At 31.6% G+C, this 25,862-nt stretch overlaps 3 protein-coding genes and 7 pseudogenes across 10 annotated transcripts, besides 3 other annotated features; 4 read left to right on the top strand and 6 right to left on the bottom strand.

The window, feature by feature from the left end:
• Positions 1–9,434: part of a mobile genetic element that runs on past the window's edge.
• TVAGG3_0193930 (KilA, N-terminal/APSES-type HTH, DNA-binding family) lies at positions 68–505 on the top strand (the record flags this gene model as incomplete). Its single annotated transcript, XM_051226079.1, has 1 exon — positions 68–505. A coding segment is annotated over one exon (438 nt), but the record flags the coding sequence as incomplete, so codon positions are not given.
• On the bottom strand, positions 2,133–2,804 carry TVAGG3_0193920 (annotated as a pseudogene). The gene has a single exon. A coding segment is annotated over exon 1 (672 nt).
• On the top strand, positions 2,841–3,293 carry TVAGG3_0193910 (uncharacterized protein; the record flags this gene model as incomplete). The annotated part of the gene is made up of 1 exon (XM_051226078.1): positions 2,841–3,293. The coding sequence occupies one exon, from the start codon at positions 2,841–2,843 to the stop codon at positions 3,291–3,293; it is 453 nt and encodes a 150-aa protein (XP_051111064.1).
• TVAGG3_0193900 (protein of unknown function, DUF4108 family) lies at positions 3,398–3,728 on the bottom strand (the record flags this gene model as incomplete). Its single annotated transcript, XM_051226077.1, has 1 exon — positions 3,398–3,728. A coding segment is annotated over one exon (331 nt), but the record flags the coding sequence as incomplete, so codon positions are not given.
• Positions 3,765–4,542, bottom strand: TVAGG3_0193890 (annotated as a pseudogene). Its single transcript has one exon. A coding segment is annotated over exon 1 (778 nt).
• Positions 5,831–6,368, bottom strand: TVAGG3_0193880 (annotated as a pseudogene). The gene has a single exon. A coding segment is annotated over exon 1 (538 nt).
• Positions 8,510–9,377, bottom strand: TVAGG3_0193870 (annotated as a pseudogene). The gene has a single exon. A coding segment is annotated over exon 1 (868 nt).
• Positions 9,435–9,768: 334 nt separating the features above from the next.
• On the bottom strand, positions 9,769–10,261 carry TVAGG3_0193850 (annotated as a pseudogene). Its single transcript has one exon. A coding segment is annotated over exon 1 (493 nt).
• A 1,772-nt stretch (positions 10,262–12,033) lies between these two features.
• Positions 12,034–12,963: a mobile genetic element.
• Positions 12,964–13,459: a mobile genetic element.
• Positions 13,460–14,448: 989 nt separating this feature from the next.
• TVAGG3_0193820 lies at positions 14,449–16,267 on the top strand (annotated as a pseudogene). Its single transcript has one exon. A coding segment is annotated over exon 1 (1,819 nt).
• Positions 16,268–22,461: 6,194 nt separating this feature from the next.
• On the top strand, positions 22,462–24,287 carry TVAGG3_0193810 (annotated as a pseudogene). Its single transcript has one exon. A coding segment is annotated over exon 1 (1,826 nt).
• The last annotated feature ends 1,575 nt before the right edge of the window (positions 24,288–25,862 follow it).

Here is a 25,862-nt window from a genome sequence, read left to right as displayed (position 1 = left end):
GAAAGATAGAAAAAATAACGCTAATTTTTTATAAAATATTTTTTTTATTTTGTATGTAAAGACAGATATGTCAACAACAGAGAACACAACAACTGCTATCGTTCATGAAGCTATAAATGAAGAATACGAGTACATACAGTTTAACAAACAACTCCGTCTCATTCGTTCAGTCAAAGACGATATGTACCAAATGCAAAGTATTTTGAATGCTCTTCGTTCTACAAAGCAAGCATATCATTGGTTTGAAAACCAACAGACAAAAGAACTTTTAGAAGAATTTCCTCATATGATTGCTTCCCTCGGAAAACCGAGGGAAGAGATTCCGTATGAAAATCGTGAAAAATTGCCAAATGGTTTGAGAGGATATTATGTACATAGACTTCTTGTAAATGCTGTTGCAATGTGGGCTTCGCCTCGTTATGCTTGGAATATTTACAGACTTCTTGACGAAATTCATAGACAAGAACGTGAAGAGATGGAAAAGAAACTTCAAGCAAAAGATGAAGTCATTGAAGCAAAAGAAAAGACAAAAGCATTCAGAAAAGAATACCACGTTCGGTACCAAAAGGAAAGGAAAAGAACTATAAGTATATGATTTATACTGAAGAGTTGGAAAATGAAGAAGATAAAGATATGGTTATGTTGCATTTAGTCAGAAGAAACAACAAAAGCTTTTACGACCTTGCTAAGATTTACAAATCTGACAGAAATTGGTTCTATCGCGAAAACTTACCGATTTCAATGACACCGAATGAAGATGTGAAACAAATAGTTCAAGATACGTTACCTCAAACACACTATGATATGAAAGGTTGTACAATACTTACCTTCAAAGAAGACTTACCGCTACTGAAAGAAAAAATAACAGAGTATTTTGACAACTTCAAACAAGCAGAGTAAATGAACTCTTTATTTTTCAAGCTTGACTTTTTTACAATTTGAATTTTGTTGCTGAATTCAGTAAAAATATAATTTAGGGTAGAAGGTTAGATCTAACCTGTTTTCCTCACCTGTTTTCTACCCTCTTGAATTTTCATGAATTTTATATATATTAATGTTTTCGTTATGCCACTTTGTGCCGTCAGTCAGTCAGTCAGTCAGTTTAGGAAATTTACACCAAAAAATAATGTTTAGGTAGAAGGTGAGATCTCACCTGTTTTTTCACCTCTTTTTTCACCTCTTGAATTTTCATGAATTTTCCCGAAATAAAAAATAAAGTTAGTTTTATTTTTTTTTATTTTTTTATTTTTTTTTAGAATTTCTGAACAAAAACTATCCAACAGCAGAAGATTTCCTTCTATCTGACGTCAAGAAGAAATATAAAGAAACTTTCGGTATCGTTAAAACATTCGATGTACTAAAAGAAGAAATAGAAGCTACGAAACTGTTTAGAGTCTCACGAATTCATAACGTTTACCATGTAAAACGCTTATAAAAAAAGAGGTGAGAAAACAGGTGAGAAAACAGGTGAGATCTCACCTTCTACCCTAAACATTATTTTTGCTGAATTCAGCAACAAAATTCTGAGTAAAATAATTTTTAGGGCATGTGTCAAACCGTTGAGTTTTCACAAAATTTAAAAAATAACGTTTACCATGTAAAACGCTTATAAAATAACTGAGGTGAAAAAACAGGTGAGAAAACAGGTGAGATCTCACCTTCTACCCTAAACATTATTTTTGCTGAATTCAGCAACAAAATTCTTGATTTCAGGGATTTTTTTGACGAAGTGCAAACCTTCACTTCGTCAAAAAATGGCATATGCTTGCTTCCCTCGGAAAACCGAGAGAAGAGATTCCGTACGAAAACAGTGAAGAACAGCGAGACCGACTTTTTTCTGGGTCGCCTAAAACTCTATGAAAATCGTGAAAAATAACAGAGTATTTTGACAACTTCAAACAAGTAGAGTAAATGAACTCTTTATTTTTCAAGCTTGACTTTTTACAATTTGAACTTTGTTCGCGTAGATATGAATTCTGAAAGAAGTATGAGGGTCTTGTATGACTTTGTACTTCTCCCATAGTTCATGTCTGTCAAACTTACCTGCCATGGACTCTTTCATAAGTTCCATGAAATCGTCTTCGGACAATCCGGGGAAAAGTACAATGTCAGTAAGTATTCTCTTTACATCCTTACTTAAACTCTTTGCTGTCTGTACACAAATGACAACTGAGATGTTAAAGTGTCTGAGCTTCTTAAGAATTCGACACATGTCTTGTTCTCTGTTCTTTAACAAGGATGAGAAGCAAAGTCATCTAAGATAAGAAGACACCTATGAGGGTATGTCTTCCAATCGTAAGATTGCAATTTCTTCGAAATGTATTCTATCTCTTTCTGTTTGTTTCTGAAGTGTTTCTTCTCTAATATTCTCTGCATTTCCTCATTAGGGTCTTTGAACTTAGAATTTATATACTCATTTATAGCATTATACTTCAAAACTCTTCTTTGGTACTTCTTTATCCAATCCAACAAACTCAGTATCCTTTATACATACTAACTTAGACTTCTTTATAATATCTTTGAACGAATTGACGGTTTGGTCAAATTGACCAGAAGTACTACAAATGACAACTAACTTCATAGAATGGGTTCTTCTCATCTAGTTCTTGTTGTTGTGCAGCCATTTTAAGATAAGTGAAAGTCTTACCCGACCCAGGTGGTGCAATTAGACCTGTTATACCATTCTGAGCAAATAAGAACTTGTCATGTATAGGTTTTATCTGAGCATTTTTCTAACTTCCTCTTGTTCTTGTTTAAAACATTCTCAAATTTCTTGTCAATGTCAGCAAACTTTTTTCTAACATATTTTTAGAAAAATTAAAATTTTTATCTTTTAGAAAATGTCTAGCGATTTCGCTATCTATATTCGAGACAAGCTTTTCGACAGCAAAACATCTGTCGACCATAAAATCTTACATAGTGTAAACAAGAAAGGGGAATTTGTTCTAAAGTTCTGTTTCTGGGAATATGACAAGAACCATAAAACATTAAGCAGAGAAGTCTTAAAATTTGTCAATGACAGACTTGTTGACAGAGATGACGCCTCTTGGAAAGATGAAGTCCAACAAAATTTCTTAGAATGCAAAGAAGACACATGCGCCGTTCTTGAAGATGAAATAGAAAACAGAATAGAAGAGCTATTAAAGGACAAAGAACTTTTACATAAATATAGTTGCGCCAAATTTGACATAACTCCACCAGAAAAGAAGAAGAAAGAAAAGAAAGAAAAGAAAGTAGAAGAAGAGAAGAAAGAACCTGAACCAGTTCCAGAGAAAAAGAAATTTGACATGTAAAAATAAAATTTTATTTTTAGAACATTTCTGGGTCAATGTCAATGTTCTCTTCCTCTTTAGGAGTAAACACGGCTTAGACTCTAAAATCTTTTTACCCAATTTACCTTGAACTTCAACTATCTTAGACTCATAATATTCATAGTCGTCTGCTTTCTTTGGTTCATAAGGTATAACAAGTTTGTATGCTTTGCCTTCTTTAAGGTTTGAAAACCTTCTGTCAAAACTTTCTTTGACTGCTAACAAACCTTCTATGTCTAAGTCTTCAAATTTCGCACCATTTTTAGTCACAATAGCAAACTTAACTGGTTCGATGTTCCAAACTTTGCTGAATGAAGACTTTTCAAAATGGTAGAAGTAAACATTCAAATATGTGAATGGGTCTAGTTCTTCTTTAAGTCCTGACATGTACTTGTTTACTGAGATGAATTTTGCCATCTTTTCTATCGGATAAAAAAATATTTTTTTTAAAATTTACTCAGAAAAATTTTTCTTTGTATATACACCATTCTGTACGTCTAAAAGACTTTTGACATTTGCCAAGAATGTTCGTTTAGACGCTGTCATATAACCATATTCTTGACAATATTGTTTATACGAATCGTACAATGACCTTTCATCTAAACACTCAAAGTCAGTTTCATCTATGAACAGTTCATATACACTCTTGTTTGCTTCTAACAATGTTTGTCTCTCTTCGGTATGTGGAATTTGTCTTGGATTGAACTTTGAAATATCTAATGTCATAAAATATGAGAACAAATGGTTGTAAAAGTCAGATGTCAAAGTTTCTGCTAAGTCGTCAAAATATTCTGTATCTTGCATATGAGCTTCTGACGTTCTGACAACTACATATCTTCTGTCAGAACTTTCTAACTTCATCGGAACAGCATTGTTTGAAACCATAATGAAGTTTGCAACATTTTCACAAACTCTTTGGTCTTTATATTTTCTTTCAACAACTCCAACTTTGTCTGTTATAAGACTCTTCAAAGCATCTGAGTTCAAAACTTTTGTTGTATCTATACTTTGAAGTTCGTTACATACTATAAGTTTCATATTCTCAATTGAAGAGTTAAATTTACCGCAGATGTTTTCTAAGTTTGTCATATTCGGATTCGAATAACCTTCTAACAGTTTGCACAAAATATCTGTAAAGAATGTGTTCTTACCAGTTCCTTGCTTTCCAATTATAATGAGAGCAGTTTCATTTTTAGCACTTGGATGTTGTAAGATGTTTGCAAACCAACATAAGATATACTCATAGACTCTTTCGTTTCCATTGCATATAATTTCTTTGACATGGTCTAACCAAGCTTCTATAATATTTTCTTTCCATTCTACTTGTTCGTATTTATATCCAGTGAAGATAGAATAGAAGTTTGGAGAAGGTGTATAGAACTTTATACTCGAACTGAAAAATCTTCTAACTTTGACAATAAGATATCCCAAGCATCTAACATCTTCATGCCAACTTGTACGACTTTTATTTTCTTAAGTTTCTGTCTACATTCTTGTTCAGACACTATTGTTGCTCTTGGTTGTTAAAGACTACATCCCATTCTTTCATAACATAACATTCTGGGCAGAGTCGACATAAATGACTAAACGTTTCAAATTCTCGACTGCTTTGTTATAGTCTCGAAATGGACACATATTTCTGAATGCTTGGAAGTCATAAAAATCTGAAACATCTATTCTGTACATTTTTATAAAAATAAAAAAAATATTTTTTTTATTCTTGACTTTTTGTTGCATTTGTTGCATTTGTTGCATTTGTTGTTCTTGAGCTATTTGTTGTTGAAGTTGTTCTTGTAATACAATACTTTCACCAGTTGCATCTTCCAATTCGAAACTTTCTGCCGTCATTGACAAATACATAGGACAAAAAGTTTTACAGGAACAAAGTTTGCGTCAACTAATGTCAACGTTATACTTGCCAAAGTGTTTGAGTTCACTAAGGTTGAAAATTCTGCATTCGAATGAACAATAGGCAAACCAGCAGAGAAAGTATTGTTTATACGCATAAGTATCTTTTGGTCATAATAGTTTCTGTCGACATTCGAATAACACTTTGAACCTAAGTTTGAAACAATATATAAGATTGGTGTGCTTAATGTCAATGGAATAGACATTCCTTGTTGACACCTTTTCCTGTTATAGGAAACTGTTGGTAAAAAACCAGAAATAAGTTTTGTATTATAGCTCATATCGTTTATAGTAAACTCAGTCGGACATCCAAACATAATGAAACCTGCTCTAGTTGCAGCACATGTTACACCCTACTTAAAGTATTAAATAAGTCAACAAAACCTGTTGGTGGTATATCTGAGTAAGTATCTTCAAAGGAGTATTTTTTACCATTCACAACAATAAAGTCTTCTGGTGTCAAAAGAGCAAAACAGGCTTTAGTCGTCATTGTGTTTAAAGTTAGTTTACAATACCGTCCTTGAGGACTTTGTAAGTTTGTTGTTATAGAATTATATGACTCAGGGTTTTTAGTCGTAATAGTATAAACCATTATATCTTCTGCCATTTACTTAGCAAATAAATTTTAATGAAATGTTGTGGTCGTCAAATATTTTTATGACGTCTGGGAAACTATACTTTAAGTTCAACGTTTCACCTCCTTTCATAACGTATATCTTGTCAATGACATTATATGAAACACCACAGCAACTAATGTCGGGTTCTATTTCTTTGATGTTTATATCGTCTGCCTCTGTCAAAAGTTTCAATAGTTCTTTCAAGACTTCATGAGGTGCAATGACATATGAGTTCACTTTTTACAGGGTTGTGTTCGACCAAGTTTAACATTATACTTAAAGCTTGACAAATCTTCTCCTGAGTTTGAAGTTTGTCTTTCAGTTGTTGGTAGTCGTTTCGAATATCTGCAACAGAACTTAAGTCTCTGCTAACTTCAGGATATGTTGGTTGTTCTTTTACAGGAACAATTGTTATACCATCTTCGTCTTCGTATGGTTTCCCCACTTCAACATCTCTGTCTTTGACATTGACAATAACACTTTGACTGTTTGTTTGAGTTGGTGAATTTAACTTCACATCTGCCACCGCCATTAAACCTTTTGAAACACTCACGCTTCTATTTTTCGGAAATGACATTTTACTTAGAATAAAAAGATGGACGTATTCGAGTATCTCTTCGAATTGAAGCAGAACAAAGTTTACACACACAAACAATACAAATACATTGACAGAATAGTTCTTTATACAAACAATGGTAAATGTTATAGAATAGCAGTCTTTGCTGAACCTAAATATTTTCATAAAGCAAAGAAAGTTGGTATAACTGAAATGGTGAAAGTTCTTGACGTTGACAAAAATATAACAACAAAACTTACAGATATTTCTAAAGGTAAGTTTATCTTACAATATTATGTCAAAACTGGCGTACTGTCAATATTTGACGGAGAGAAGTCAGTTCAAGAACAACTTACATGACCTGCTGCCAAAATCTGCTCGATGGAAGCTGTCGTTATGCCAATCTGAGGAGCCCCAGCAGGTTTTCATCGAACGAATCTTCAAAAGAGCATCTTCCGTGAAAAGTGCTATTGGTTTTGTAAACTTCTTTGCTCTCAGTTCATCTGGACCGTCTCTGTCACCAGTATATTGTATTTGTACAGTACCAACAGTTGAAATACCACCCATAAAGTCTTCTGAGTCAGCAAATGGAATGCCAAGCCAAAAGTTTGAACGGTCTCCATTTGTATATTGAGTTTTTTTGACCTCCTGTATGAGTCCATACTTTCACATATGGCATAATAGAACTTTGCATTTCAGGTGTAATGGTTGTTGTGAAATTGTTGTTAAAGTTCATAGCATCTAATGTCAAGTTATGACCTCATATCCTCAACTGTAGAATATTCTTTCTTGGATAATATTTGCCATCTATGTTTATATGATATTTAATACCGGGGTTGTAGAAACAAGAATAGTCATTTATAGTTCGTCTGAACAGTACAAACATAGTATCTGCATGTTTCATTGCAGTTGTTAAAGCAATATCTGTTCTTGCACCTGGGTCAGCACTTTGGTTTCCAACTTCACCTGCAAGTCTTTTGACAGATATTTTGTGTGTATAGGGAACATAAGTGGAACTGCAATATATTTGGCAGCTAAAGCATTTGAAATATCTGGGTCCAACATATAGACTGCAAGTCTGCTTTCTATTCTCTTGCATTCAAATTTTTCGCATGTGAACTTAACTGGGTCCCAAGCAGTTCCAGCAGCATTGAAATAATAGTTTACTTCATTGTTGAAGTTTGAGAAACCAAAGGTCTAAGTCAACTTTGTCTTTGCAAAATTCGGCGAATGACGTTTGATTTGTTCCTTTACGTCTGTAATAGTGAATGGGTCTTGGTGTTGGTGCAATGACTAAGTTATTTTTGCTTGGAGTAAGTTCGATAGAAATTTTTCCTGCCAGTTTGGCAAGTTATCTTAAAAACCTGAAGATGAGGAAAGATGACAAAGGAACTCTAAGTTTCAGTTTTACTTTAGTGGCAGCAGTTCCATCTGAACCAGAAAGGTTTAACATAAACTCTCTGGAACGTTAGGGTCAAGTCTTCTTATTTTCTCAATATTTGCATACTGGTCTGTTTGTTCTCTAGCTTGTGGTTGTACTGAGTTTCTCAAAGCGAACCATTCATAGTTTGCCCATGTACTGTTTGAACTAAGTCAGAGTTAGAATATATCTTATATCCCATGAAAACTTCTGGAGCATATTGGTATCCGACATAGAAAATTCCTTGCAACCTTTCTTGTCAGACAACTTGGCAGAAGGTTTTATTTCAATGTCTTGTTCCACGTATAAGAATGAGTTGTCAATAGAAATAATATGAAACCTGTCGCAAGCAATATCTACTGTTGTTGAAGAAACCTTCTCCAAACTCACCTACGTTTCCATAAGAAACAGCAGTTGTATATTCGTAAGTTCCAGGAACTATTTCTGACCTTCTAATGGCATTGTCGCATTCGTTATACCATTCGGAAACATTTCCGTTCATGGCATCCAAAACTGTTGGCGTTATATTCTGAGCGGCGTACATTTCATATGGGTAAAAAATATAGAATAGTTGGATTTATATATCATAATAGAACCCACTCGGACCAGCTTTACTTTCTTCCTGACTGAGTTTTTAACTCTTCTTTTTCCTTCATTGCCACTACTTTCACTAGATGAAGTTACTTCTTCACTACTTTCACTTTGTTCTACTCTTCTCTTCTTCTTTGGTGTCGCTTTTGGTAACTTGCCCTCTGCTTCAAGTTGTTGCATCTTTGCCTCATGTTCACTAGTATGTTGTAAATTTCCCATGTCCTTTTTGCCTTTGGGCTCTGGTCGCCCATCTCAGGTAACCTATATCCTAGAAAGATTTTGTCATAGTTTGTATTTGAGTCTTCGCGTATTGTTTGCATGACTCTTTCCTGAGTTTCCGGTTCAAGCTCTTCAAACAGAGCTTGTCCATATGGAATATGCTCGTTTCCAAATATATGTTTTTGTAGCCATTCTGGTTTTCTTTCCATGTTACCAATAATATCTTTTGTGAATGGGAAAGCTTTTACCCAATGTTTCAGTCTTGCGTCATTTATTTCTGTAGTTGGTTTTATTTTGTCAAGGAACATGTTTTTCAATACTAACATTTCATTTGGTACTGTCCATTTGAGTTTTCTTAAATATTCATCCCTTCTCAGTTCATTGTCTGCAAAGTAAGTTTTTATGACATTTTGTAAACTTTCGTTTGCAAGGTCATGTACAATAGGTTCTCTTCCTTCTATCTCCCTAACTTTCTTTCTAAACTCTTCACCAAATATACCATCTCTATGGTTCTGTGTAGTTCTTTGAGATAAATGTTCTAGAACGTCAGGTGTTATATTTCCTTCAGCCATGTTCATTTCATACTGGTCCAAATATCTGCATCTTTCATATCTTTCAATGGCATTAAAGCCGCGCTGAAAATACCAGCTATATCTGGTTCACCATTCACTTCCATTGCGTCTACAACTTCTTGGAATTGTGGTTGTAAGTTTATGAACCCACCTATCCGGATTAGCTTTATGACCCCATCTCATTGTAGTTCCATAGTCTGCAGAAACAAAAGTAGGTTTGTTTCCATATTGATTAGGTTCTGAATGAACTTTAAACAATGTTTCATTTCTATATGTTTTGGTGAAATTTAACCTTTTATTTTTCACCGAGTTCAGCCAAAGATTGAACGTTATATGGTCGTAAGTAAAAAGGATTGTTGTATTTGCGTACACTTTCTTTCAGTTCTTCCATTCTATGCTGAATATTTTCATCTGATGTTGGAGTCTTTTGTATGTCGGCGAACATTTTTCGATATTCTTCTACTATGTCAGCTGAATTTTTCTTAGACTCTTGGAAAGATTCCATATTCTCGCATACTCTTGTTGAGGGTCAAGATTTTTCGGCTGTTCCAAATCTTCATCTAGTTCTGTGAAGTTAGTTTCCAAAGGAGGGACTTGTTCGTTTCCTTCTGGCTCTTCTAGCTGTTGTTGCTGAACTATTTCTTCATGTCTGGTTGTATCTGAACTTCTTCCTGTTGAGTTTCTTGTACCTCATCTGCTGGCATTTCATATATTCCGAGACCGTTTTTAAAAAGTTCCCTATCTAAGTCATCCGGACTCATAAACCTTTCTTTTTTCGTTCCGTCTCTATTTTTTACGCGTTTCATGAAGAGAGTTGAATTATCATTTAGCTCTGACACCAAATATCTCGGAGTAAATTCATCCATGTCATTTGGATGATATGCTATTAAATCATATCCCTTAGCGAGCTTGTATTTTCCAGGTTTGAAATTATATCCCATTTGGTGCTGAACCATAAAGCTAAATAGGTTCGGGTCAGTATTTCCTTCCTTGAACTTTCTAATAGCTTCTTTATATCTGTCACTAAAGTCAAGAGTATCTGGGTAACCATAGTCTTCCTTAAGCATTTTTAAGAATTCTTGGTTTCCTTGTTCTCTACTTCTTTTATGTCCTTGCTCTGTTTGTGGTTGTGGTGCAGTGTTTTGAACTGTTGGTTGTGGTGCAGTGTTTTGAACTGTTGGTTGTGGTGCAGTGTTTTGAACTGTTGGTTGTTGTGTTGGTTGTTGTGTTGGTTTTGGTGCATGCCTGTGTCTGTGTCCATGTGACGATGTAAATGTTTTAGGTAGTCCTGGTGCAGGTGCTTCTCTTGGAGGGTTTGGTGGTATATAAGTTCCACCAGCTGGCACATATGTTCCATCTGCAGCATAATGTCCTACCTGACTTTTCGTTTTTAAGAAAGCATTTACTAGGTCTGTTTTGGTCTGTTGTAACTCTTTTTCTTGACTTTCCACAACAGTTGCTCTAACGGCGTCATAGGCACTTTGAACTGCCTGTCTCGTTGCTGCATCTGTTATTTTCGTCATATTTTGTGCTACTTCTCTTAACTCGTTGTCGAAACCTTCAGACTTCAGTTTCTTTCCAGATGAGAAGTTGTTCACTAGTTTCACCTTACTATGAAGAGCTTCGAAGGCGTTCTTAAAGTCAGCATTCATTAAAGCTTCATTTGAACTGTCTTCATCCGCTTGTATTTTGTCCTTATTGACCCTATAAGTTGGGCTGCTTTGGCGTTGGCTTGGGCATCTAACCAGTCATTATTAGCTTTTATATATTCTGAGCTTTTCATTGCCTTTTGCATGGCTGCGTCGTTATTTTTACTTTCTTGTGCTAAGTTTTCATACTGTACGGTTTGGTTTTGCAACTGTAAAAGTTTTTCTGCCTTTACATTTGCTTCAACTTCTTTTTTATACTCATCGCTATCCATAATGTCTTCATGGCTTTTGTTTTATCTCTTCATCTTTCAGTACTTTATATTGAGTAGTATGGTTTTTCAAATTTATAACATCTTGTTCCATTTTTGCTACTTCTGCTGCTTTTTCTGACACTTTTTTCGCATATTCCTCTGTACTTAGTTCTTTCAGTTGTTCTTCTTTCTTCTTTTTCTCTACGTTTAACTCATTGAGTTTCTTTGTGTGTCTGTCATATTCTAGTTTCTTTTCGTTTTCACTTATTGTTTCTGTATGTCTATGTTTGACTTTTTGACATCTGTTATTTGATTTTTGAGTGAACTCAAATTCATTTGACTTTGAGGGTTATAAGCTGTTCGTCTGCAGCTCCACCATAGCCTGCCATTTTCGCTAAAAGTGCCGCTCTTAAACCTCCACTCTGTGCACCAATAACTCGGTTTAAAAGCATAGGGTTGCTTGACATTTGTTGCAACATAGTGGGGTCATTCATAATTTGTTGTTGCAACTGTTGTTGTGGTGTCAGTTTTACTATTGGATGTTTCAATGCTCTCTTCCTCTTACGTATATTCTTACGTAGCTTACGTGGCATTTTAAGTGAAGTAAAAAACGGTTTTTGACAGATGTTTATATGACACTATTTGTTCAGCACAAAAAACTACTCGGTCAAAGTGTTGTCAGTTTTGTAAAATAACCATCCTATCTTGTTTTAAAAGGGGGAAAGGCTTCTCAAAGTATACTTCCTTGGAACGCCCGTAACTTTTCCTGTAGCGACGATAGACCCTTACTTGTCCGGACAAAGTTATACTATTTTGAGTGCTCTACAAAAAAGTCAACGGCTGGTCGGCTGGGGTTCGGTCCTCCTCTTGGGTCTTGGGCAAAATTTCTTAGGGGCTAGAAGGGGCGCAGCCCCTGGAAGCCCCACTACCTTTTTTTTTTAAATATTGTTTGGCACTATATAGGGATGCTATTTATCATATTTTCATCCCATTTTACTGTTATCGCCTAGTGAATGTACCTTTGTTAGAAAAAATATACAACTAAAATGTCAGTTTTAAAAAATTTAAAAATTATATTAAAACAATAGTCATTGAGGATGGTTAATTGCAAAAACTCAAGAAACTATCATTATCTCTCTTTGCTTAACACATCTACAACTGGAAACATCATTCCAAATGAAGTTCCTCAGTCTCGTCAAAATTTCTCTCTCATCTACAACAAGCTTAACTCAAAACTCAAGAAACTATCATTATCTCTCTTTGCTTAACACATCTACAACTGGAAACATCATTCCAAATGTTGCATTCAAGAATCCTATTATTATTCTTTCTTTCAATCTTTTATATTTACTCTTTAAATTCTAATATAATATAAATTCTTCATTTCCTTTGTTTAAACTTTTTTCATTTTAATACCATTTTATCAGATAGTAATTTTTGTTTTTCTCTGACCAAAAATCTTCTCAATTTAACTCCACCTTCACAAAAATTCATTGAGTTCTCTCAAAATTCTTGTATTTTTGGTATACTTAAAGTATCATCTTCAAATATTTTTTTGGAGAAAATTGACTTTGCATAATATCGTAATACTTTTTAAGGCAGATAGATTTACCGTAAGTTGAAGAACTTTTAATTTGAACAGAAATTATTCAACAAATATTCTTTTTATTTGATCAAGATACGTATACCAATATGATCTACTTGCTAGGGATATGTAGATCACGTTCAGAATTTGCCAAGTTTGGTGAATATCTATGGGATTAGGGACATCTATTTAATTTAAGAACTAAAAATTAGCATAGGCGTATTATGCTGTTACTGAAATATATTTTGGATGTATAAATTTTTACTTAATACTCTTTTATTGTTGAGATTGGGACAAAGTTGCAATTCGGCACTTTTTGTAAAAAAAATGGGGTCATACTCATAATGAATAGAGACTTATAGCCAAGTCTTGATATCATGCAGGGAGAATATACATTGATAAGCAATTATATTTTATAGTAGTAGTATTCAGAAATTCTTACAATTTACAATACAATTTTCAAAAATGGATAAAGACTTATAGCCAAGTCTTGATATCATGCAGGGAGAATATACATAGATAAGCAATTATATTTTATAGTAGTAGTATTCAGAAATTCTTACAATTTACAATACAATTTTCAAAAATGGATAAAGACTAATAGCCAAGTGTTGATATCATGCAGGGAGAATATACATCGTGTTTTGAAGCTCTTTGCTCAACAATCTGATTACCTGCCCTTGTAAGAATTCTTACTGCTCTATCTTCATTCAAAACAATAGCGACTTGAACCTTAATAATCGCATTTGGAATCACAACAGTGATGAGAGTTATGACGATATAAAAAAATATTTTATTATACTCATTCGAAATTAAAAATAATAAAATTTATATATATTAATTTCATTAAATCAAGGTTAAAAATCTCACCGGAAAAATAACCTCAGTGTGATAAATTTATCACCGGAAAAATTTACAATAAGGTTAATACCGAAAATATCGAAAAATCAACATTTAAGGTTAATTTAAGAGTATGCACTTTTGTCACCTACTCTTTTATTGTTATCATTTTTAAAGATTTTTTATTATGAGCAAAAAATGGCAAGACAATAATATATTGTACATGCAATTTATTATTACTGAATAAATTTATCAATCAAATTTGATCACATACAATTTTTACAGATAAATACATTATCTCAAAAAATATCTATATATTAGTATATGTTACACGAAATGTAATAAAATGTATTACTTTGGTTTATCAATTTATAAATAAGAATGAAAATTTGTTATAGCTTTGTTCCAATATTTATTTTTATATATTTAAGTTATCCATTTTACTGTTTTCATTCATATTTATAACAAAATTAGAGTCCTTACATTATTTATCTTATTTCAATAGTGATAAAAATCAACTATATTTTGTAAGATCTTAAAAAGTGACAAAAATGGAAAACTACATTAAATTTATTTATAAGGATACAAAATTATATGTCATTCCACCAAGAGCGGTTAAAGCATTAACACTTTATTTATATATATCTCACAAGCTAAGTTTACCTCTAAACACATTCGAATTAACAACAAATAACAAAAATTTAGGTGTTCTGGATAATTTGCGCTGTAATAACAAAATTACTATCAATATTAAAAGAAAAAAGAAGCCTTTTAACTTATTTTCAATTCCGATTGTAAACAGTATAAAAACTTCTGAAGATCAAGACAAAAAGATTAATCAAATATCACAAAATGACGAAAATTTATTGTGGGCAGCCAAGTTTGCGTTGTATATGAGCAATAACATAATAGAAGAAGCAATTAAAATCATGAATTTCAATTGTCTTCAGGAAGTATTCAATCCTGTTGATGAAATTAAAAAAATGTTAGAAGGAGAGTATAAAGTAACAATTTCAGATGGAAATAAAAATAAATTATATGAGACAATTTTACCAAATGAAGAAGCTGAAGATTCTTATAGTGAGAATGATAGTGATATCGATTATGATGAAGAAAGTAAACAAAAGGATAAAAATGATTTTTCTATAGAAACTCATGATAAAGATAACAATATAAGAAAGAATTGGCCATGTCAAGATGAAGACAACGAAAACTCGGATTCTCTATTAAACAGATATTTAAGTTCCGAAGAATTCAATGAATTCAAAGAGGAGGAGAATGAACAAATTTTATTAGATGAACAAAATGCAACAATAAGTGGAGTTACTCCTCCAAACACAAATCAAAGACAAAATGAAACAATAAGTGGAGTTTCTCCTCCAAACACAAATCAAAGACAAAATGTAACAATAAATGCAGTTTCATTTCCAAACACAAATCAAAGACAAAATGCAACAATAAATGCAGTTTCATTTCCAAACACAAATCAAAGACAAACTGCAACAATAAGTGGAGTAACTGCTCAAAATTCAAATATAAGACAAAATGAAACAATAAGTGGAGTTTCTCCTCCAAACACAAATCAAAGACAAAATGAAACAATAAATGCAGTTTCATTTCCAAACACAAATCAAAGACAAAATGCAACAATAAATGCAGTTTCATTTCCAAACACAAATCAAAGACAAAATGCAACAATAAATGCAGTTTCATTTCCAAACACAAATCAAAGACAAACTGCAACAATAAGTGGAGTTACTCTTCCAAACACAAATCAAAGACAAAATGTAACAATAAATGCAGTTTCATTTCCAAACACAAATCAAAGACAAAATGAAACAATAAATGCAGTTTCATTTCCAAACACAAATCAAAGACAAAATGCAACAATAAATGCAGTTTCATTTCCAAACACAAATCAAAGACAAACTGCAACAATAAGTGGAGTTTCTCCTCCAAACACAAATCAAAGACAAAATGAAACAATAAATGCAGTTTCATTTCCAAACACAAATCAAAGACAAAATGAAACAATAAATGCAGTTTCATTTCCAAACACAAATCAAAGACAAAATGCAACAATAAATGCAGTTTCATTTCCAAACACAAATCAAAGACAAACTGCAACAATAAGTGGAGTAACTGCTCAAAATTCAAATATAAGACAAAATGAAACAATAAATGCAGTTTCTCCTCCAAACACAAATCAAAGACAAAATGCAACAATAAATGCAGTTTCATTTCCAAACACAAATCAAAGACAAAATGCAACAATAAGTGGAGTTACTCCTCCAAACACAAATCAAAGACAAAATGAAACAATAAATGCAGTTTCATTTCCAAACACAAATCAAAGACAAAATGCAACAATAAATGCAGTTTCATTTCCAAACACAAATCAAAGACAAAATGCAACAATAAATGCAGTTTCATTTCCAAACACAAATCAAAGACAAAATGCAACAATAAATGCAGTTTCATTTCCAAACACAAATCAAAGACAAATGCAACAATAAATGCAGTTTCTCTCAAAACAAATCAAAGACAAAATGAAACAATAAATGCAGTTTCATTTCCAAACACAAATCAAAGACAAAATGCAACAATAAATGCAGTTTCATTTCCAAACACAAATCAAAGACAAAATGCAACAATAATGCAGTTTCATTTCCAAACACAAATCAAAGACAAAATGAAACAATAAATGCAGTTTCATTTCCAAACACAAATCAAAGACAAAATGCAACAATAAATGCAGTTTCATTTCCAAACACAAATCAAAGACAAAATGCAACAATAAATGCAGTTTCATTTCCAAACACAAATCAAAGACAAAATGCAACAATAAATGCAGTTTCATTTCCAAACACAAATCAAAGACAAATGCAACAATAATGGAGTAACTGCTCAAACACAAATCAAAGACAAAATGCAACAATAAATGCAGTTTCATTTCCAAACACAAATCAAAGACAAAATGCAACAATAAATGCAGTTTCATTTCCAAACACAAATCAAAGACAAAATGCAACAATAAATGCAGTTTCATTTCCAAACACAAATCAAAGACAAATGCAACAAAATGCAGTTTCTTCCAAACACAAATCAAAGACAAAATGCAACAATAAATGCAGTTTCATTTCCAAACACAAATCAAAGACAAAATGAACAATAAATGCAGTTTCATTTCCAAACACAAATCAAAGACAAAATGCAACAATAAATGCAGTTTCATTTCCAAACACAAATCAAAGACAAAATGCAACAATAAATGCAGTTTCATTTCCAAACACAAATCAAAGACAAAATGCAACAATAATGCAGTTTCATTTCCAAACACAAATCAAAGACAAAATGCAACAATAAATGCAGTTTCATTTCCAAACACAAATCAAAGACAAAATGCAACAATAAATGCAGTTTCATTTCCAAACACAAATCAAAGACAAAATGCAACAATAAATGCAGTTTCATTTCCAAACACAAATCAAAGACAAAATGCAACAATAAATGCAGTTTCATTTCCAAACACAAATCAAAGACAAAATGCAACAATAAATGCAGTTTCATTTCCAAACACAAATCAAAGACAAAATGCAACAATAAATGCAGTTTCATTTCCAAACACAAATCAAAGACAAAATGCAACAATAAATGCAGTTTCTCCAAAACAAAATCAAAGACAAAATGCAACAATAAATGCAGTTTCATTTCCAAACACAAATCAAAGACAAAATGCAACAATAAATGCAGTTTCATTTCCAAACACAAATCAAAGACAAAATGCAACAATAAATGCAGTTTCATTTCCAAACACAAATCAAAGACAAAATGCAACAATAAATGCAGTTTCTTCCAAACACAAATCAAAGACAAAATGCAACAATAAATGCAGTTTCATTTCCAAACACAAATCAAAGACAAAATGCAACAATAAATGCAGTTTCATTTCCAAACACAAATCAAAGACAAAATGCAACAATAAATGCAGTTTCATTTCCAAACACAAATCAAAGACAAAATGCAACAATAAATGCAGTTTCATTTCCAAACACAAATCAAAGACAAATGCAACAATAAATGCTTTCATTTCCAAACACAAATCAAAGACAAAATGCAACAATAAATGCAGTTTCATTTCCAAACACAAATCAAAGACAAAATGCAACAATAAATGCAGTTTCATTTCCAAACACAAATCAAAGACAAAATGCAACAATAAATGCAGTTTCATTTCCAAACACAAATCAAAGACAAAATGCAACAATAAATGCAGTTTCATTTCCAAACACAAATCAAAGACAAAATGCAACAATAAATGCAGTTTCATTTCCAAACACAAATCAAAGACAAAATGCAACAATAAATGCAGTTTCATTTCCAAACACAAATCAAAGACAAAATGCAACAATAAATGCAGTTTCATTTCCAAACACAAATCAAAGACAAAATGCAACAATAAATGCAGTTTCATTTCCAAACACAAATCAAAGACAAAATGCAACAATAAATGCAGTTTCATTTCCAAACACAAATCAAAGACAAAATGCAACAATAAATGCAGTTTCATTTCCAAACACAAATCAAAGACAAAATGAAACAATAAATGCAGTTTCATTTCCAAACACAAATCAAAGACAAAATGCAACAATAAATGCAGTTTCATTTCCAAACACAAATCAAAGACAAACTGCAACAATAAGTGGAGTTTCTCCTCCAAACACAAATCAAAGACAAAATGAAACAATAAATGCAGTTTCATTTCCAAACACAAATCAAAGACAAAATGCAACAATAAATGCAGTTTCATTTCCAAACACAAATCAAAGACAAAATGCAACAATAAATGCAGTTTCATTTCCAAACACAAATCAAAGACAAAATGCAACAATAAATGCAGTTTCATTTCCAAACACAAATCAAAGACAAAATGAAACAATAAATGCAGTTTCATTTCCAAACACAAATCAAAGACAAAATGCAACAATAAATGCAGTTTCATTTCCAAACACAAATCAAAGACAAAATGCAACAATAAATGCAGTTTCATTTCCAAACACAAATCAAAGACAAAATGCAACAATAAATGCAGTTTCATTTCCAAACACAAATCAAAGACAAAATGCAACAATAAATGCAGTTTCATTTCCAAACACAAATCAAAGACAAAATGCAACAATAAATGCAGTTTCATTTCCAAACACAAATCAAAGACAAAATGCAACAATAAATGCAGTTTCATTTCCAAACACAAATCAAAGACAAAATGCAACAATAAATGCAGTTTCATTTCCAAACACAAATCAAAGACAAAATGACAAAAATAAATGCAACAGAAATAATCATTTCATTTCCAAACACAAATCAAAGACAAAATGCAACAATAAAGCAGTTTCATTTCAAACACAAATCAAAGACAAAAATCAACAATAAATGCAGTTCATTTCCACACAACACAAATCAAGACAAAATGCAACAATAAATGCAGTTTCATTTCCAAACACAAATCAAAGACAAAATGCAACAATAAATGCAGTTTCATTTCCAAACACAAATCAAAGACAAAATGCAACAATAAATGCAGTTTCATTTCCAAACACAAATCAAAGACAAAATGCAACAATAAATGCAGTTTCATTTCCAAACACAAATCAAAGACAAAATGCAACAATAAATGCAGTTTCATTTCCAAACACAAATCAAAGACAAAATGCAACAATAAATGCAGTTTCATTTCCAAACACAAATCAAAGACAAATGCAACAATAAATGCAGTTTCATTTCCAAACACAAATCAAAGACAAAATGCAACAATAAATGCAGTTTCATTTCCAAACACAAATCAAAGACAAAATGCAACAATAAATGCAGTTTCATTTCCAAACACAAATCAAAGACAAAATGCAACAATAAATGCAGTTTCATTTCCAAACACAAATCAAAGACAAAATGCAACAATAAATGCAGTTTCATTTCCAAACACAAATCAAAGACAAAATGCAACAATAAATGCAGTTTCATTTCCAAACACAAATCAAAGACAAAATGCAACAATAAATGCAGTTTCATTTCCAAACACAAATCAAAGACAAAATGCAACAATAAATGCAGTTTCATTTCCAAACACAAATCAAAGACAAAATGCAACAATAAATGCAGTTTCATTTCCAAACACAAATCAAAGACAAAATGCAACAATAAATGCAGTTTCATTTCCAAACACAAATCAAAGACAAAATGCAACAATAAATGCAGTTTCATTTCCAAACACAAATCAAAGACAAAATGCAACAATAAATGCAGTTTCATTTCCAAACACAAATCAAAGACAAAATGCAACAATAAATGCAGTTTCATTTCCAAACACAAATCAAAGACAAAATGCAACAATAAATGCAGTTTCATTTCCAAACACAAATCAAAGACAAAATGCAACAATAAATGCAGTTTCATTTCCAAACACAAATCAAAGACAAAATGCAACAATAAATGCAGTTTCATTTCCAAACACAAATCAAAGACAAAATGCAACAATAAATGCAGTTTCATTTCCAAACACAAATCAAAGACAAAATGCAACAATAAATGCAGTTTCATTTCCAAACACAAATCAAAGACAAAATGCAACAATAAATGCAGTTTCATTTCCAAACACAAATCAAAGACAAAATGCAACAATAAATGCAGTTTCATTTCCAAACACAAATCAAAGACAAAATGCAACAATAAATGCAGTTTCATTTCCAAACACAAATCAAAGACAAAATGCAACAATAAATGCAGTTTCATTTCCAAACACAAATCAAAGACAAAATGCAACAATAAATGCAGTTTCATTTCCAAACACAAATCAAAGACAAAATGCAACAATAAATGCAGTTTCATTTCCAAACACAAATCAAAGACAAAATGCAACAATAAATGCAGTTTCATTTCCAAACACAAATCAAAGACAAAATGCAACAATAAATGCAGTTTCATTTCCAAACACAAATCAAAGACAAAATGCAACAATAAATGCAGTTTCATTTCCAAACACAAATCAAAGACAAAATGCAACAATAAATGCAGTTTCATTTCCAAACACAAATCAAAGACAAAATGCAACAATAAATGCAGTTTCATTTCCAAACACAAATCAAAGACAAAATGCAACAATAAATGCAGTTTCATTTCCAAACACAAATCAAAGACAAAATGCAACAATAAATGCAGTTTCATTTCCAAACACAAATCAAAGACAAAATGCAACAATAAATGCAGTTTCATTTCCAAACACAAATCAAAGACAAAATGCAACAATAAATGCAGTTTCATTTCCAAACACAAATCAAAGACAAAATGCAACAATAAATGCAGTTTCATTTCCAAACACAAATCAAAGACAAAATGCAACAATAAATGCAGTTTCATTTCCAAACACAAATCAAAGACAAAATGCAACAATAAATGCAGTTTCATTTCCAAACACAAATCAAAGACAAAATGCAACAATAAATGCAGTTTCATTTCCAAACACAAATCAAAGACAAAATGCAACAATAAATGCAGTTTCATTTCCAAACACAAATCAAAGACAAATGCAACAATAAATGCAGTTTCATTTCCAAACACAAATCAAAGACAAAATGCAACAATAAATGCAGTTTCATTTCCAAACACAAATCAAAGACAAAATGCAACAATAAATGCAGTTTCATTTCCAAACACAAATCAAAGACAAAATGCAACAATAAATGCAGTTTCATTTCCAAACACAAATCAAAGACAAAATGCAACAATAAATGCAGTTTCATTTCCAAACACAAATCAAAGACAAAATGCAACAATAAATGCAGTTTCATTTCCAAACACAAATCAAAGACAAAATGCAACAATAAATGCAGTTTCATTTCCAAACACAAATCAAAGACAAAATGCAACAATAAATGCAGTTTCATTTCCAAACACAAATCAAAGACAAAATGAACAATAAATGCAGTTTCATTTCCAAACACAAATCAAAGACAAAATGCAACAATAAATGCAGTTTCATTTCCAAACACAAATCAAAGACAAAATGCAACAATAAATGCAGTTCTTCCAAACACAAATCAAAGACAAAATGCAACAATAAATGCAGTTTCATTTCCAAACACAAATCAAAGACAAAATGCAACAATAAATGCAGTTTCATTTCCAAACACAAATCAAAGACAAAATGCAACAATAAATGCAGTTTCATTTCCAAACACAAATCAAAGACAAAATGCAACAATAAATGCAGTTTCATTTCCAAACACAAATCAAAGACAAAATGCAACAATAAATGCAGTTTCATTTCCAAACACAAATCAAAGACAAAATGCAACAATAAATGCAGTTTCATTTCCAAACACAAATCAAAGACAAAATGCAACAATAAATGCAGTTTCATTTCCAAACACAAATCAAAGACAAAATGCAACAATAAATGCAGTTTCATTTCCAAACACAAATCAAAGACAAAATGCAACAATAAATGCAGTTTCATTTCCAAACACAAATCAAAGACAAAATGCAACAATAAATGCAGTTTCATTTCCAAACACAAATCAAAGACAAAATGCAACAATAAATGCAGTTTCATTTCCAAACACAAATCAAAGACAAAATGCAACAATAAATGCAGTTTCATTTCCAAACACAAATCAAAGACAAAATGCAACAATAAATGCAGTTTCATTTCCAAACACAAATCAAAGACAAAATGCAACAATAAATGCAGTTTCTCCAAACACAAATCAAAGACAAAATGCAACAATAAATGCAGTTTCATTTCCAAACACAAATCAAAGACAAAATGCAACAATAAATGCAGTTTCATTTCCAAACACAAATCAAAGACAAAATGCAACAATAAATGCAGTTTCATTTCCAAACACAAATCAAAGACAAAATGCAACAATAATGAGTTTCATTTCCAAACACAAATCAAAGACAAAATGCAACAATAAATGCAGTTTCATTTCCAAACACAAATCAAAGACAAAATGCAACAATAAATGCAGTTTCATTTCCAAACACAAATCAAAGACAAAATGCAACAATAAATGCAGTTTCATTTCCAAACACAAATCAAAGACAAAATGCAACAATAAATGCAGTTTCATTTCCAAACACAAATCAAAGACAAAATGCAACAATAAATGCAGTTTCATTTCCAAACACAAATCAAAGACAAAATGCAACAATAAATGCAGTTTCATTTCCAAACACAAATCAAAGACAAAATGAAACAATAAATGCAGTTTCATTTCCAAACACAAATCAAAGACAAAATGCAACAAAAATGCAGTTTCATTTCCAAACACAAATCAAAGACAAAATGCAACAATAAATGCAGTTTCATTTCCAAACACAAATCAAAGACAAAATGCAACAATAAATGCAGTTTCATTTCCAAACACAAATCAAAGACAAATGCAACAATAATGCAGTTCTTCCAAACACAAATCAAAGACAAAATGCAACAATAAATGCAGTTTCATTTCCAAACACAAATCAAAGACAAAATGCAACAATAAATGCAGTTTCATTTCCAAACACAAATCAAAGACAAAATGCAACAATAAATGCAGTTTCTCCAAACACAAATCAAAGACAAAATGAAACAATAAATGCAGTTTCATTTCCAAACACAAATCAAAGACAAAATGCAACAATAAATGCAGTTTCATTTCCAAACACAAATCAAAGACAAAATGCAACAATAAATGCAGTTTCATTTCCAAACACAAATCAAAGACAAATGCAACAATAAATGCAGTTCTTCCAAACACAAATCAAAGACAAAATGCAACAATAAATGCAGTTTCATTTCCAAACACAAATCAAAGACAAAATGCAACAATAAATGCAGTTTCATTTCCAAACACAAATCAAAGACAAATGCAACAATAAATGCAGTTTCATTTCCAAACACAAATCAAAGACAAAATGCAACAATAAATGCAGTTTCATTTCCAAACACAAATCAAAGACAAAATGCAACAATAAATGCAGTTTCATTTCCAAACACAAATCAAAGACAAACTGCAACAATAATGGAGTTTCTTCCAAACACAAATCAAAGACAAAATGCAACAATAAATGCAGTTTCATTTCCAAACACAAATCAAAGACAAAATGCAACAATAAATGCAGTTTCATTTCCAAACACAAATCAAAGACAAATGCAACAATAAATGCAGTTTCTTCCAAACACAAATCAAAGACAAAATGCAACAATAAATGCAGTTTCATTTCCAAACACAAATCAAAGACAAAATGCAACAATAAATGCAGTTTCATTTCCAAACACAAATCAAAGACAAAATGCAACAATAATGCAGTTTCTTCCAAACACAAATCAAAGACAAAATGCAACAATAAATGCAGTTTCATTTCCAAACACAAATCAAAGACAAAATGCAACAATAAATGCAGTTTCATTTCCAAACACAAATCAAAGACAAAATGCAACAATAAATGCAGTTTCATTTCCAAACACAAATCAAAGACAAAATGCAACAATAAATGCAGTTTCATTTCCAAACACAAATCAAAGACAAAATGCAACAATAAATGCAGTTTCATTTCCAAACACAAATCAAAGACAAAATGCAACAATAAATGCAGTTTCATTTCCAAACACAAATCAAAGACAAAATGCAACAATAAATGCAGTTTCATTTCCAAACACAAATCAAAGACAAAATGCAACAATAAATGCAGTTTCATTTCCAAACACAAATCAAAGACAAAATGCAACAATAAATGCAGTTTCATTTCCAAACACAAATCAAAGACAAAATGCAACAATAAATGCAGTTTCTTCCAAACACAAATCAAAGACAAAATGCAACAATAAATGCAGTTTCATTTCCAAACACAAATCAAAGACAAAATGCAACAATAAATGCAGTTTCATTTCCAAACACAAATCAAAGACAAAATGCAACAATAAATGCAGTTTCTCCTCCAAACACAAATCAAAGACAAACTGCAACAATAAGTGGAGTCACTCCTTCAAACCCAAATCAAAGACAAAATGCAACAATAAATTCGGATATTCAGCGTCAAATCCCTCAGCATCAATCCTCACTACCTAATGAAACTGCTTCTTATTCTTCCCAAATTTCTAATCATTTAACCGATAATCCTCCATTAACAGATTTACAAAATACACATCTAGTGCCAAATTTTGCTTATGATTACCAAAATAATTTTTCGACGCATAAACAATCTATTATCGTTAATAAAGCTTGCATTGAACTTATTCCTAATTATCAATCTTTTGATGATAAAAATAAAGAGATTCACCGAAAAAGAATCAAAAATATTCTGAGGACTTATCATACATTTTCAATTTCCCAATCCGCACGTATTAAATATTCATTAACCATATATACAAATGGTCATCCTTTGAGATTTCAACGTTACAATGCTCATAATAATTATTTAGAAATTATTTATTATTGCGGATATAAACCTAGATGCAACTTTTGTATGCATGTAAAAGTCTTTGATGAGAAATTAAATATTTCTCCTGAAGAAAAACCAGACAGTAAACTTCATAACTGCCGACCTGCAAAACAATCTCAAATAATTAAAGGAACAAATCCAATGAACTATGATATTGAATCTCAAGTTCAAGATTATGTTGTCAAAAATCCAACCGCAACGATATCAGAAACAAGAAAGTATGCAAATCAACTGATATATGACTGTAATCAAGCCCAGTCTACTAATTTCATTCAGATATCAGAGAAGAAAGTCCAACAGCTGTATTATGAAGTTCATCCTGTCAAATCAAAATCAGAGATTGATCTTATTAATGAAATGTTAGAATTTTTTAATCAAAGATCATATTTTATTACCCAAAGCACAAAAAATGATAATGCCTATTATTTTTTTGGATTGGAACGTTTCATTCGAGTTGCACGGTATTCATCACATTGTTTTATTGATGGAACCTTCAAAGTCGTTCCTGTATCAATAATGAATGGCCAATTATTAAATTTGTTAATTTTTGACCAAGCAACTCAACTGTATCTACCGTTTTTACATATAATCATGACGGGAAGAACAGAAACTGATTATCAAAGAGTATTTAGTATTATGGAGTATGATACTGATATTAAAATTCCTTTATCAACATTTGATGTTATAACAACTGATTTCGAAAAAGCACTTCAAGGCTCAATTTATAAAAGAAAAGGAGAGCAAACCATATTGACTGGATGCATATATCACTTTATTGCAGCATTAGTTAAGAATTTCAAGAAAAAATGTGATCCAGAAGATCTTAACAATAAAATTCTTTTAAAGTTATTATGCGCTT

This window comes from Trichomonas vaginalis, chromosome IV (assembly GCF_026262505.1).
Source record: "Trichomonas vaginalis G3 chromosome IV, whole genome shotgun sequence".
NCBI classification, from domain to species: Eukaryota; Parabasalia; order Trichomonadida; family Trichomonadidae; genus Trichomonas; species Trichomonas vaginalis.
This window is presented reverse-complemented; position numbering and strand designations above follow the sequence as displayed.